General features: G+C 47.4%; 1 protein-coding gene across 1 annotated transcript in view; it reads left to right on the forward strand.

The window, feature by feature from the left end:
- Positions 1 to 1511: 1511 nt before the first annotated feature.
- LOC128270722 (nuclear receptor coactivator 2) overlaps positions 1512 to 16073 on the forward strand; it is a 95084-nt gene continuing 80522 nt past the window's right edge. Inside the window, exon 1 of the mRNA XM_053008137.1 lies at positions 1512 to 1607. Coding sequence (XP_052864097.1) covers positions 1512 to 1607 — 96 coding nt within the window. The remainder of the gene's footprint in view (positions 1608 to 16073) is intronic.

Genomic DNA, 16073 nt, shown 5'->3' on the forward strand with positions numbered 1-16073 from the left:
TTGTTTTCCCGGTAACCGGAGCAAGTTGATCCCAATCTTCAGAAGCAGGAGCCGGCGGAGTGTAGCCTTTGGTTTGATAAACACTACGCCCGGTTGCCAACTAGGTCGATTGTCTCTGGAGCCTCTAATTGCCATTTGCACAACAACAATCGAAAGCAAAGCCAATAGTCGTCACTACACGACGGACGGATGATGGTTGGGTACTTCCTTCGAAGAGCACTTAGCAAGGGCTTAGCCCGCCGTCGTGCGCCTCCCGGGCAGATTTTGATGATGGGATATTGTTTCTCTTCCATCGCTGTGTTGCGACAACAACATTGCTTCTGTGTGCGGCCTCCCAACGGCAGCAGATCTGCTGGAATCTGATTAGTTGCGGTTGGTTACGTTGGTTGCGGTGCTCACTTCTGTTGCTTTTTGATGCTAAAAACGCTTCTGGCTGCAATTATTCTACTCCAGTTATGTTCGTTATGCTTTTTTTTTTGTTTAAATCGAATTTGACACTTGATGCGTTTGCGTGGAAACATTAAACACAAAGGGCTTTGATCAAACCATAAGCTGTCTTTCGCAAGACTCAACCTTTCACACTCTCGAATTCAGGTTAACATTATTATCAACTCTTGAAATATTATATTTTAAAAAAGAAAATGGTCTACGATGAACGTATTATTGTCTTCCAGTGTCTCATGGGCCGAATTATTGGACAATTGGCCGTTTACGTTAAACAAGCATAAAAAACATAGCTCCGGGTGGGTGGGAAAGGTTCATCGAGCAACACCGGCAGATCGTTGCCACATTCCTCCCAAATGTAAGCGCCGATCATAATTGCTGTAAACCAAAATACGGCCACTGGCAGCTTACAAATCAAAACGGCACAAGATGCGCCCCGGCTGCTGCTGCTGCTGGCTAGAAGTTGTCTCTCTGCAGACGAAGGAAAAACGGTTCCATTGCTGCGCGCAGTGTAATCGAGTGCAATTCGTGTTGTTTCGGTGGTGCCACCGCCGAAGCAGAAGAAATTAATTGCCAGTCGTGACGCGGCACTTTGCCAGGCACTTTTGAGCCACGGTGGCATATTTTCTTCCGTTCCAATACACCACCGCGCCAGCCGTTTGTTAGGCGGACTGTAATTTCTAATTAGGTGAAATACCGATAGCCCGGAATGGAGCACAAGAAGTTGCAAGAAGTTATGCTCCCCAACGAAGACGACCATCCGTCCTATCTGGCGACCGATTTATCCCGCCAGCACCACCGATCGGCCAGGTACCGATTGAGTGAAGACAAATTGACTGCCCGACGGACTCCGTCTCTGTCTTCTTCTGCTCCTCATCCTGCTACGAAACTACGCTCTCTCTCTCTATCTCTGATGTTGGCCTGATGCGTAGAGGTTGCGTTTTCTCCGCCCTATGGACAGCGCCTCCAGCGAGGTTCCAATCAAGCGACAATAATCTACTAATTAGGCAGCAAATTGGCCCCGGCCCGGGACAAATAACGGGACCTTTATTTTCGTCCTCCACATCATGGCGGTGGCCCCAGCCACCAAATGGGTTGGTGGTGGCTGCAACTGCAACAGTCTGCAGGATCTGCTGCAGGAGGAAGCATTCGGCTTCTTCCGTGTCCGTGTGCATAGCTCAATTTTTTGCCCCACTATTCGAGTGGGGTCGGCGGTCCCAGGAGCGACGGAACGATCGTGGTAGTTAAGCGAGGTTTTAGAGTCGCGTCTCTAAAACCTCTTCCAGGTGCAATAACCCAGTCGCTGGGGCTCTCTTGTTGAGACGGGATGCGCGCCAGACGCGGCGACCAAATGTCATTATTGCGCTTATTTTTTTTTTTACGACACGGCTGCCACTATTTTGAGAGACTCCGGTTTTATGCTTCGATTTGATGGTCGCCCCCTTGAAGAACCCATTAGTTTTATGGGCTCTCCGAACGAAAAAAAGCGCAAGGAATTTGCCATAAGCTTTGCACGAGATGCGCGGTTTTGCACACGCTCTAACGGGCCGTTCTTTATTTGTCATTGAAGTTTGCTCGTTATACACGATGTACGTACACTTTTTTGCGGTATAATTGTGATGCCTAAGCGAGCTTAAAGTTCCGCGCACATTGTTGCGGTGTCCTAATTGGATGTCATTAGTAAATCTTTCCTTAAGCAATAAAACTGCAGACACCGAGGTTTGTAACAGAAAAATCATACTAAACTTTGTTAAAAATAATCTGCAAAAGATCGGAAACAGGGACCATTTTGAGCCACTGAAAATGTCTACTGAAGATTATCTTCTTACTCGATCGATTAGTGCACCTGTTACTGAGTATGGGCAGAGAATCAAACAAGTCCTGTGCCAGTCGGTTCTAATCGTAACAAGTCACTCCTAGCCCTAGGGAAAGAGAGAGAGAGAGAAGGCTATTGAATTTCCTGTTGTCGACACGAAAATGTATCGATGTGCTCCGCGATGCGAAGGGTTCTTGTTGCACACATTTTTTGGCAACAGTTCAACACGTCTCTCGAGGTGACGACGAGCTGCGGGATGTGTTTCGTCTGCCCCGCCGAACGACAGCTGGCTGGCGGAAGATGCACTTTGCCAGGGCGCGACGGCGGGGCCAGTGTTGGCTCTTTTTTCTACGCCCGTCGCCCCGTCTAATGCTTACACTTTCGGCGCTGGCGTCTTGTTTGGGCGCTGGCGTACTCTACAACGCCGTCGAGGACCTTTGGTTTTGTTGGTGCAGACATTGTTGCATTATTGTTGGGTCCAGTTGGCAGTTTAGTCACTTTGAACCGGCATAGTTCCCCAACCGGGCACAGCCGCTGCGATCGATTGCGCACCGTCTGGGATGGTTTCTCTCAACTTTTGTCACACTCCGACACTAAATCGATTGTTTTCGCGGAAAGGACTTCAGACATTGGTTGGATTACTCTTTCGGTCTTCAAGAATACTATGCTGATCTGATTGATTTGGGAAAAAGCAAAAAAGAAAGCATAGAAATTCGACTAACGCTATCGTCTCTTGCTTTTTGCTGTATTAATTTTTAGAGATTCAAGATTCTAGAGTTTCGATCAAACGATCCTTATTAACTGACGAAGCATTTAAAAGGCTTCGCAATCATTGAAACTACTAATAAGTAGTCGAAAAATAATAAATTACTTCGAGTTTTGAAACTGACATCACTTGGAGTTTTATTTGCCTCACTGACCGAGGATGATGGCAACACCTGACGTGTAAAGGGTAAAACATAAAACAGACTGTACGGTCCCATGGTTGTTTGATGGACAAGTCGCTAGCCTTTTTACCGCTGTCTTTGGATGTCCAAGCAACTCTTTACAGTAAGTAAAAACATATTTTATCGCTGAGCTCCTTCTGGCGTGTGTAGCGAATTATGTGGCTTATATCAAAACAAGGCTTCCAGTCACTTATCGAACCATTACAGCACCACCCGTGGGGGGCGCCTTTTATCGCACACGTGTCGCGCCGTTGTGGACCTTATTTGGATGCTAGGGACACGTAGGCAGCGATTTAATGCGTGAGCTTTCATTAGCCTGCGAATCGGTGCTGCTGCTTATGCTCCGTGCTCCCGGCGGGCGACCGAGAAAGCATTCCGAACGGTACCCGTCACTCGCCGCCTCTTAGCCGTGTGCCGTTCTATCGCGCCTGTTTTATGACACTCTCCACTTAATCGCTTAGCTACGACAACGCGCGGGGCTCCGCGTGTTTAGGATTGCCAGCGCCAGCTTGAGTGGGGTCGTCCGTCGTCGTATCGTGTTTCATTGTCGAAAAACATAGGGAAAAAACCAATGGCCACAACAATGTTTTGAGTTTTCACGCAACTATATGGTACACTTTGCTTCGCGGGGCTACCTGGCGCTGCGAGACAACACTTCGCACGTTCTCTAGCGGCGAACGTAATATAGTGCTGCATCTGCTTGACCGGTTTCAGAGCTTAACCCGGCCGTGTCTCGGGGCTAGATTAATGGCCGCCACCGATGATACTGCTGACGCGCGATAGTTGAGTTAGTTTACTGTGGGTTTGCTTGCGCGTCCACAAAGCAGCACGTACACGGCACTGTGTCTAAATGGTCAACGCAATGCAGGAGACAGATATGCGACGTTATTTATGTAGACCATAAGCATGGCAGAAATAAGAGAACTTCAGTTAGATTTGTAGTGCAATGCAGCCGCACCTAGTTTTTAGAAATGAGGAGAGCAGATGATGTTACTTCCAGTTACTGTTCAGTTGCTGGTTTTACAGTAGTCGCCCTGTGTGTACTATTTAATAAAAATATTGAAGAGTTTGTGAATAAATATCGTTTCATTTCATATTGGACAAAACGTGCCTAAAACCATTGGAAAAGATAGAATATTGACATTGTAGTTATTCGGCTAGGATTCGGGTTCAGATTATTTACAACGACCGCTTTGTACTGTTCAAAAAGTTTCTAGATTCGGTAAGAAAAACACAATTTTAAGGTTTGAAATACACTTTATTATTTAGTATGGTCTCCCTGAATATAAATAAACTTATTCCAACGAGATTCCAATCTATGAATTTCATTCCTAAAGTCAGAGATGTCTTCAAAATACGGTTCCACAGCTGTTGTGAACTCATCATTTGATGAAAAACGCTTTCCATGCATGATTTTTTTAGGTCTGGAAACAGATGGAAGTCGCTAGGGGCCAAATCTGGTGCATACGGTGGATGCTCCAACAATTCGATCTTTAATTCATGGATTTCTGGCATGATCAAAATGCATTGTCAAGGATTTTTTCTTCTGTAAACCGGATCTTTTTTCACGTATTTTTTCCGTCAGATGGTCTAAAAACTATAATATTCGGAATTTATTGTTTTACCAGTATGCAAGTTATCCATAGTACAAAATTCCTTTCGCATCCCAAAAAAAGTTATGCTAATACCTTCTTGGTCGATTTCTGGACACGAACTCGTTTCGGAGCCGAAGAACCTGGTTCACACCACAGTCTTTAGCCTCTTTTTAAATGAAATTTCACATACGTTCATATGAAGAGTGTACCAACATAACACACAAAAAATTAGGTTAGCAGCATCGTCCTCTGTTATTGAAGCTCAAAACTTATTGAACAGACTGGTAAAAATGTTGCATGTGTTATACAGATATGGCAAACTATGTTGTCAGTTCTGCTCGCTCTCTGCTCCGTTAACACTAGATGTTTCTAGATTGTTTCCGAACTTTTACGTACCACCGTCACGATACTGCGATTCCCATCTCATTCTTTTGCACCACAGTGGCCCCGTTGTGTTGCCAACTCTTTTCCGCCGTGGCCCACTTCTTGCGAGGTGCGCGCAGCAAGTGCATAGCTGGGAGCTTCCTGGCCTCTCCCAACTATCAGATGCATCACCAACCATGCACACTCCTCCCCGGCCAGCACCCAACGGCGCATCTCACGATTCAATTCAATCTCTCCGTTTGCTTGGCGTTTGTTTTTGCTGTTGAATGAAAAAGAAAACAACGGGTGACGATGAAGGAGAACTGCTGCATACAAATAGCAATAAAAAGCATAAAGCATACATTAGATCGTCGTGAAGCGCTCTCTCGGCGCACACAAGGCCCCTGGTTCATGCTGTGAATTAATGTTTTTTCCTTTTTCTTTCTCCTTCGAATGTGCTGCCAACAATCGTGGCAACGTGTGCCCAGCAGCTGTGTGCAGCTCGGGGAAACCGGAGGCACAGCAATATGTTAATATGCTGAGAGGAGCAATAATTAATGTGCAGGAGAGAAGAGCCCCCAAAGCTCGGGTCCGTTATTTTGTACTGTTTGCGGACCGAGCGGAAACTGATGCATTGCAACGAGCGAATGATAACGAAAAGCCCAGCAGCAGCATAATGATGCGAGCATAGCGCGTGCTCGCGCTTTTGCGTAGCTCTCTTCTCGGTTTCGATCGCGTTTTAGCGTAGAAATAAATCAATCACCACCGATACCGGTGTCCAATTTATTGCGATTGCGGACTATGACTGGAATTTTGCGCGCTCCGCTCCGCTCCGTGTCAAGCGGTTAAAAAAATGAGCAGCAATTAATTTTTCTTGTTAACCACATTTAAATGGATATCGCCGCGATATATTGTCGATACATCAAGAATTGCCAGTTAAACCAGCGAGCAAATTGCAAATTGATTTGCAACTACCAGCATCCCCCATATGAGCGTCCCACGATTCAATTTCCCCTTTGCTTGCAGCGATAGAACCGATAACTTTCCTCCCCCGGGGCGAGAGAGAACTCCCTTGTTTTCCGACCAAGACATGGAGCATTGAGAAACGATAGAACGGGACGAACGATTGGATTATCTTTTCCCTGGGCCTGGGCGCATCGTCGTCCGTCGTCGTGTGCCCTTGCGCTTGCTCGCGCGCGCGCACACTCCCAGTCCGGAGCAGTTTAATAATGCGCATACATTAAAAGCAATTAATTAAAAAGGGAACCGTGTGTACACGCGGAGGCGGGGCAGAGAAATCTGTGCAGTTGCAGCTCCCGAGAGGGCAAGGCTGTGCAACAGCCAGCAGCGCGCAGTGCATCCGACGTGCGACTGTCTGTTGGTTGGGTACCGTTGGCAAAGACCATACGCGAGACACGGATCTCGGGCAGGTCAGGTGGACCAGTTGCGGAAGAAAGCTCTCCCGTCGCTCGCCCAACAAAACCCTGACACTTCTGGCTCTTCTTCTGGCACGGTCTAGAGTAAGTGCCGAATGTTGATGATTCAATTTCCGCAAGTGCAGTCCTTCAGACGCGCGCAAGATACGAGGCGAGGAGCGATTAATCTTTCTGTTTTGATTTGATATTTCATTAATATTCTAATGTGGACCTGCTGACCTAGTGTCGTACAGTTTTAATAATTGGCTAACTGATGGAAGAAGTTGTTTTACCAACACACAAACTGTTGTAGTAGTAGAAGGTCACAGTGATGGGTAAGAAACTCGGAGAAATTCCAAAGAGTTGCTTTGTAACAAATTATTTATCCTAACACGTGGAATAGTCAAGAGCGCTTGACTTTTAAATTGTTCAACCATCAGAGTGATCAATCAAGTGTTTAGGTTACCGATTACTTGACTTTTAAAACGTGAAACTTCATTCTGGAAATTGTAAACATTTAGTAGAAACTTTGACATTTACGAAATGAGACGCCAAACGCTTGCAGAAAATTGGAAAATAACTAAAACTTATTTCCTAAGTGGTGAGTCTTCAACTACAACTGTACTAAATTTAATAAGCTCATTTCCTTCTCGGTGGTTAACTTAATAGGCAGAATTGTCGTATTAGGGGCTCGGCGACCCCGCACGTCGTGCAAGAGAAGCCAATACACCCTCAACGAGTGATTTGTGCGGATTTTGATCTGGTGGCCCATCATCGGCCCTTTTTTCTTCGAAAATGAAGAAGGAGCCATAACAGCCACAGGGAACAATGGAACACACTGGAAGGACAATGGAGTACATTTTGGTACATTTTACAATGTTTGTCCGATAAAGGCGAAAATTCAAGCTAAGCTGCTGAAATTGAGCATTGTGTTTATGGTCCCGATACTCTAACTGTTAATATTTGTGCAATATTGGTTTCGTTGACCCGTTTCAGTTATTTTTTTATGTTAAAAATGCATCTCGCACAGGCAGACCCGCCGTCGAAAATGTCGATAAAATAACAGAAATAATCAAAGTAGATCAGCATGTTAGTAATCAGAGCATCGTCCTGGAGCTAGAGATTAACCATCAGACAGTTTTAAGGCATTTGCGCAAAGCTGGATCCACAAAGAAGCTCGATGTTTGAGCGCCACCCTATTTACACCAAAAAATATTATGGCTCGAATTTTCATCTGCACAATTTTGGCCAAACGGAACGAAATCGACCCTTTTCTTAAACAGATGGGTTCTGGGGATAAGAAATGGGATAAATACGACAATACTATGTAAAAGCGATCGTGGTTTATGCGTGGTAAAGCAGCTTAACCGGTGGTCAAAGCAGGACTCACGGACCGGAAAGGGTTTACTGGGTTTATGGTGGGACTTGAAAGGAATAGTTTATTATGAGTCGCTTCCGTGTAGCCAAACACTAGCAATTGACCAGAAATGACCAAAATCGGCCAACAGAAGAGGTGTTGTGTTCCATCAGGAAAACTAAATGTCACGCACGTCTTTAGTGATTAATAATCTCTATATATCTCGAAATAATCTCTATATAACTCCTCTCAGTTACCATACTCTGTATTTGAAGTTTATATAGGGTGATCTGCAATGACGTCCGAAGCTAAAACGGCTAAAAAACCTTCAATGAATATCGGGGTTAGTTCAGACCTCGGAAGTTCCGTCAAACCAAGAAGTGTTACTACTTCCAGGCGGTGTGCATTATGGCACTCATCATCTGGCAGAGACACCGGTGTCGGTGTGTTGCTCTGGGGGCCGTCACTGTCGTTTGTCGAAACAATTTGCATTCCCCGGTGTTGCATTCCTGTCAACGAAACGCGCAGGAAAACGGAAAAAACACCACCTCAGTTCGCTCCGCGGCACAGCAGAGGGCTTGACACGCGGGCTTTTGCCAGGCCAACCATTACCATTATCACTGTTGTGATCTTCATTATCATTAGCAGCACCGGCGAACGTCGAGCGGGCTAAGACGTCCATCTCGGCCAAGAAGAGAACCACATGCTGCTGCTGCCGATGCGACTGCCGCCATCCACCGCGAAGAACCCATCGGCCACCGCGGAGAGCTTCCTCCGGCTGCGTAGAAAAAACCAGTTCCCAGAGGCCAGCGAGCGAGGAGACACCCCGCTCCCCGCTCTGCTTGCTGGCCCTGCAATCTTACTACTTCTCGGTTTCGTTGGTTGGTTGGTGGTCGTGTTTTCGATTTTCTCGTTTTCCATTCTTTCTTGCGTACGCGGCGCAGACAGAGAGACACATCTCGCAGCGGGCGATGCACATCGTCGTCTTCGTCGCCGTCTTGGACGGCGACCACATCGGATGGCCTTCTCACAATCGGTTCGGTTCGGTTTGCATTTCGCCTGGCTGGCTGGTGGTCACTCATTCGCGAATGATGCAATTCGCGCGATGGAGGCGCCCCACTCGCAGCGCGGCACTCAGCCACAACACTCCGTCTGGCGAATGCATATTTCTCTGCGCTCGTCGGGGGTTGCGATTTAATCACGTTACGATCGAATGAAAATTAATTCCGCTCAGTTATCATTGAGCGTAAGTGACCTTTATGGCCATCATCTTGGTCGGCTCGCGCCGCGTATCACTCGGAAACGATTAACGGCCCCAACGAGGAACGGCCGTGTAAAGGCCATTGTCGATTGCCTTTGGTGGCAATTACGTGCTGTTTTTTGTTGTTGTTTCGAGGCGTGTAGTAAAAGTGTTAACTCGCACGCCAGTAACGCGTCCTTCGGTGGTTAATTTAATTAAACAGATGATGTGTCCACCGCTAAATACATTGATTCCTGCTCTCAGGAGCTGCGTTTAAGGCTCCGATTGTTTTCGCTATCTTTCTGCCCCACTTTTCCTGGAACACGACTCATCCTAGGCGATATGTTTCTCACATGGCAACTGCTCGCGGTCAACTATCGGCCCCAACCGGGTAATATTCCGCAACCCCTACTCTATGAGTGGTCACCTCCCAAAAGACGGATACCCGTTCTGTCCCCGACACACACACCACCTCTACGAGAGCAGGTCCTAATCTTGCGGCGGGGTTCGAGTTTCTCTTCTTGAACCAGAGTGAGCCGCTCGGCGCTCGCGGATCGAAATGGGTACAGGGTCAGAATGAAAACAACGGTCACTCACGTGAACCGGTACTCCGGCGCGGGCGAAAAAAGCTCATCCCCCCCGGCGCTGTCCGGTGAAGGGAGCTTTCCGATCGCGAATGCTCCACTCCAGGGACCAGGACGGGGCGGCATGCCGGAGCCCCGGAAGCCGCGGACGGCCCCTTCGGCGAGCCACTCACCAAAGTCACTCACCTTCACAGTGACACGGCCGCACCGTCACGGCGGCGACTGGGGGGGCTTTTTAGTTTGAGTTCGTCTTTCGTGAGAAACGGTCGTGTTCCGCAGTTGGTTCCCGCGTCGTCGATTCGCTCGTCCGCAGCATCGCGAACATTCGGCGCCCCGCGCGCGTTACCCTATATACAACCCGTTCTCGAAGGCGGATCCTAAAGTGTGTTCCCCCCGCCGTGTGTGCGGGCAGAAAGTAGGTTTCGAATGCGAAATGGTCTCGGTGAAAGCATAATTCCATTCGCCGGCACCGTGCCTGTGACATTGAAGTAGTATCCTGGCCGGCGTCAAACTACGCAGTGTCCAATGCAAGCACCCTTCCTCTCTCGACAAACCAATACCAAGCCAAGGTTATTTCCTGTGCACGGCACACGACTGGGGTGGACGCCGTTTGAAGTGACCACCCCGTCGGTCGGTCGGTCGATTGCGTAATCGTGCATTGCGTCGCGTCGTGTTGCGGAGGAAGTGAAACTGCAACTGCCACGGAGGAACTCTCCACGAACTGTGTTTGATAACCCGGAGCTGCGGACTCCCCAAGCATGATCGGTGTGCGCGCGATCGTAAGCAATAGGAATCAAACAGTGAACAACAGAACAGGCGGTCGTTCGTTTGTTTGTGAGGCTGCTTTTAGGAAGTCCCCCGGTGGTGGTGTGTAGTGGGTGATGTTGTTGGTTGTTGATGAGCAACATCGCCTAGAGCCGTGGTGTTGCGATTGATAAGAGAAAGCCAGCACCGCATTAGCACAGACATACAGAGAGGGAGAAAAAGACAGAGAGAGGGTGGTCGGCCAACACTGCCTTGTTGCGGTGAGGGTGCGGTTCGCCGCACCGCCCCCAGGCCCAGACCCAGCAGCAGGGAACCGGTCGGCCTTCTTTGGGTCGGGTCGGCCGTGTGGTGTGATCTACATGCAGCCTTCGTTCGTTCGTTCGTTGGGTGCCGTTTTTGGCCACAACATACGTGCTTCGGCAGCGAGCCACGGAGTCAGGAATGCGAGAGCCACGCGCGGGCTTATCACAGTGCTGTAGACGAATAGTGCTGCTACTTTGTTGCTTGTTTGCTGCTACTTACTTATTCATTATTTTCTCTCTATCGCCACTTTTTGTGCTTCGCGAGGAGTACCACCTTCAAGGCGTTGTGTGTTAGTTAGTACACCTCTCGCTAATCGCGCGATCGCGACTCTCGCTGTTCGAGGTGTTGCGTGCTAACCGGCCATTTTGGGCAGCCCTATGGAGAGCGAGAGATAGTGTGTTTTAATGTCCACCACCGATAAGTCACCGATAGTGGGGGCTACTGGGGCTAAGGAATTGGAGAAAGCAGAAAGGATAAGGTAGAGCAGCTTGCACATGTTGTGGCCGTGTTACAGCACCAAGCAAAAGCGAACAAGTAAACAACTTACACAACAACAACCGACCCACGGACGGAAAGAATGCAAAAGGAGGCAGGATACCTGCAAAACAATTACGCGATCAGCACACCCGAGAAGCGAAACCCCCAGCGGTTGGTGCAGTGTACAAATCACTCAAATCCACTCGCGACGGAACCGGTTGAATGAGTGAAGGAAACGCGGAAAGGGAAACCGGCGGGTGTATGGCAAATTAAGGGCCCCCGGTTTCAAAGAAAAAGAGATCGAGAACAGAGAGGGAACAGTGTGCAAAGTTTTCCTCGATCAAGAAGAGTGCAAACGTCAAACGAGCTGTCAAACTCTGTCAACAAATGAAACTCTGGGAAGAATGTGTTATGCTGCTGATGATGCGTTTATGTTGAGTGAGGTGCGGTAAAGACAGATTCGCTAGATCCCCGCTGTCGATCGATCGATCTCTTCGCGATCTCACCCTTTGGGGGTGTAGTAGTGACAGGCGCTAGTTCCTCTCCCCTTCCACCCCGTGTGCAGGTGTTCACAATCCGCAACTTGTGTTGATTTGTTTGAGCTTTTGTTTTTGTTCCACCGAGTTCCACCGATCGAATTCTTCGCGCAACCCTTGCTTTTGCGTTGCTGTCTGTTTATCTGTGTGTGTGTGTCCGTGCTGAGTGCGTTTTTTGGCGTGATTTGCGTGCGTGTGTTTGTGGGCCATTTTGTGTGCCATTTCCATCCTTTTTTTCCCACATCCTCTGATGTTGTTCTTTTGTGTTGTAGATCCAGCAGTGTCCTTAAAAAGGCGTTCGTCACCCGATCCGCGTGTGCGTGCGTGTGCCCCTGTGCATATATTAGTGTGCGTGAGTGCCGCGAGTCGCGCAAATCTGATCGCGCAGTCAATATAGAGCGAATTTGTGCGTGAAGTGAGCGTGATCTGAGGTCTCTACATCCTTGAATTTGTTGATCGTTCGCTAGTGTGCGTCACTGTGTCTCTGCGTCTGTGTGTGTGTGTGTGTGTGCGTGGGGTATGATCGCCACCGATGTGCGCAGTGTGTGTGTGTGCGTGCGTGCGCAGGCGCAAGTGCCTCCGGTTTCGGTTTTACTTCTAGAAGTGCAGTGCGAAGAGGAAACGAGTGATTAAATAATCCCGACGTTTTCAACGATTGCCTCTCGCTCTCGCTCGCTCTCTCTCGCGCGCGCGTGCTCTCTCTTTCTCACTCTCTCTCCCACGGTTTCCTTCGCCGTCCTTTCGCTTCCTCGTTCAGTGATTTGTTGTAGTTTTCATCATTATTATTATTAATATTTATTGCTCCGCGAGTCGCCGCCGCCGTCGAGTGGGCCACGTTCGTCGAAGGCCATACAACACGAGGCCCCACGCCAAACCACCAAAACAGCGGCAGCAACACCTGCGTTGTGTTCGAGAAAATTTTCTTCACTGGCGGATTGTTTACTGTAGTGCCTCAAAATTTGGGATTATTCGTTAGACCTGGTTGGTATACGCTTTTTTCTTCCCTTCCCTCTCCTGTTCGCCTGTTGATCGTCCCCTAGGACGATCGCAAGGAAGACCTCGGCGTTTAATCAAGACCTACGGTGGTGTTTGTGTTAATCTTTCAATGTGTGTGCTTTAGGCCCAGCGCTTGTTCCTTGCGCCGTACGCGTAATCGCGTTTGCGCGTTTGTTTACCTCAGAAATTGTGTTTACACACCCCGATCCCGATCCCCGGTGGTTCGGAATGTTTGTGTTTGTGTTTCGTAAAGAATATGTTGATCCTTTTTCTCAACCCGGTCGCGTCCAGGACACGGCCGTCAACAGCGCAACACATATCCCCGCCATTTGGTCCCTTTATCTCTCTTCCACGACCGGAGACAGAGGTTATCGAGGAAGATCTGAGTTTTTTCGTCGTTTGTTTGGACTATGATCGAAAAGCCCCCTGGTTGCGGGGTCCGTCTGCATTTTCGTTGCATATGCAATCCTTCTTCGGTTCCACATCGGAATCTCGGAAACGTGGTGTGCAAAGTAAAACGACGTCTTCCGAGTGTCTGTCGCCTGTTTGGTCAGCTATGTAAAGAAAACTCTGTAGGAATTCTGGCTTGTGAGTTGATCTGTGGTGAAGTCTTTTTTGGTTGTTTGGTGCTGATTCGTTCGGCAGAATCCGATTGAAGATCGGGATGCGTCAAATTGTTTGATCGACTGGCAACGTTTTTGTTTTGGTGAAAAACACAAGATGCCGAGGAGCATGAGATTTGTTCCAAGTTTTGTCTCTTGTGCAAGACGAATTATAGAGTACGTAATTATGACGGGACCTATTTAAATGTTAAATAACTCAGCCATTTTTCAATCGATTTTGACAAATGAACAAGATTTATTTGGGATATAGAATGCCCGCCCGCTTTCGATCCATGACTAAAACGGCATAGACCAACGTTTCAGAATCTGGCTGATTAGTCAAAATCAACTGACAAATAGCGAAGTTATTTGACATTTAAATAGGTCTTGTCATGATTACGCACCCTGTATGTGTAAATAGTTCCTTGAAGTGATTCATTGAAGTGATGCAACATAAATCTTTATTTTCATATTTGCCCGCTGGCTCATAGTTCCATTCCTGCTGATCATCGCCTTCGATTAGGAACCTTTAAATGACGTTCGATTGAACGGTGTCGCGAACGTGGGACGCTAGTTGGAAATTAAAATTTCATTTCATGACGACCACGCACGTTTGTTTGTTACCCTACAGTTTTGTAACTTATTTAGTTTTCTCCTTTCGCTACCGACCGGCCGGTTGAAGGTTGTTGAAGCGTCACGAAAAGGTTGCTCACGGTGCGTGATTTTTCCGATCGTTGTTGGCTGTTGTGTGCACACTCTGAACTGTTTTCTTTGCTCGTGGGGGCGGCGTGTCGACGAAAGTTTTAGGTGAACACCGCAAGATTCAAGCACTCATCGAGAGCCGCCTGAAACCGGAACCTTCCGGACGGGTGGCCGGGGTGGCAGAAGAACCTTCTCGAAACTCGCTCTTGAATAAAATGCCGCTTCTTCGCTTCGGGAAAAAGATGATGTCAATGCCGCTGTTGTGTTGTGGCGTCGAAATAGAATCACCGCGAGTTTGATTTGTTTATTTTCGCGGCGCAAAGTATAGCCGTTTGGCGTTGTTACTTATACAAAGTAGAGTATTACGAATCACAATATTTGGTCTGATTTTTTGAGGGGTCGTCGAAACATGAGACGCAACCGACCGTCCCGTAAGGATCTGTTTTTGGTTAAGCGATTTGGTCAACCTAGCCACGGGGGGACCACCGACTGTTAACACGACACATACGATACGATAGAGCACGCCCTGGACAAGTTTCTTCTCGAGTTTTGTCACTGAACGATGGGGCGCTTACCAAACGCAGATTTACGTCTTTATGTTTTGCTATCTTTACGCGCGGCATGCGTGCCTTTCGAGAGTCACCACAGGTGTGATGAATGAAAACATGTTTACGAAGCGCAGTCGGCTCAGTAATGTGCGTAGCTCAGCTCGTCATTAATTGGTCCTGTCACGTTTCTTGACGAGATTAGCACACGTGAGCACCGAAAAAACGTGACGCATAAACGGTCGTCTCGAAACAAAACAATTACGCCAAAACCGTGCGACCAAAAAATGTTTGTAGAAAAAATTGGCCACAAAGCGTTGCAAAAAGAAAACCCTGTAAAAAGCCCAAATTTGTTGTCAGTTGTTTCGGAACTGTACTAGTTGGTTTCATTGGTGTTCCATTGGTTCAGCTATTCCATTCCATTTTCCATTCCAAAAATCACATGTTGATTGCATTGAAATGAAAAACTGTATTTTATTCAATGTACCTTCGCTAGATACCTTCGCTGTTCTCCCATTTCTTTGCTAAATCGTGGATGTGGAACGAAAGAATTCTTTGTGTTTTGAAGCAAAACAATTAGGCTTCCAATTTCGATTTTCTCATAGGAATCGAACTGCTGCTCAGCTAATGCGTGTCCCATCGAGGAAAATGAATGATAATCGGCAGCTTGTGATACACCACACTTTTCTGGTCCCATCAGACACACAGCGTTATCTTTTTGTCGAATCGATCTGGTTTTGCAGTCAAAGTTGATGCTTTTCCTGGACTGACCCATGATTTTATCTTTTTCGGGGTTCTCAAAATGAATCCACTTTTCATCCCCAATCACGATCGGATGGAGAAATGACTTCCTTTTATAGCTAGAACCGAGTAGAATTACACATTTCGTTTTTTGATTTTCCTGCTCCCGTTCATTCAGTTCATGTGGCACCCATTTTTCAATCTCCCAGGGACTTCAAACGTAGGGATATGGCGTATTTGGACACATTCAGATGATCCGCGAATTTTTGTGGCATTTGCGTTTCATTTTCGTCCAAAAGTTGTTGTAGTTCAGCGTCCTCGACTTCTTTTGTAGTCCTCCGACGCTTTTTGCTTGTTAAGTCAAAATCTCCATGTTTTAATTTCTTGAACCGCCTTAATGAAATCATTTGCCTGATGCCAATACAAGGTAATGTTGCCAGAAAAGCCTAATTAGTTAGACCGAATTGACAGCTAGAGCCATCTGTTTACAAGTCTCTTTTCATAGGGTTAGACACGATAAATCTATGCCTGGTTCCTTTGGTTCCTGTCTTGCATTGTTCTTTGCCATTTTTTGCATCTTTGCAGCAAAGTTGTTAGGGTCTCTGTTTCATCGTCTGTAGATTGTTTCGCTATTTTCGTGGTGTT

This window comes from Anopheles cruzii, chromosome 3 (genome assembly GCF_943734635.1).
Source record: "Anopheles cruzii chromosome 3, idAnoCruzAS_RS32_06, whole genome shotgun sequence".
NCBI lineage: Eukaryota > Metazoa > Arthropoda > Insecta > Diptera > Culicidae > Anopheles > Anopheles cruzii.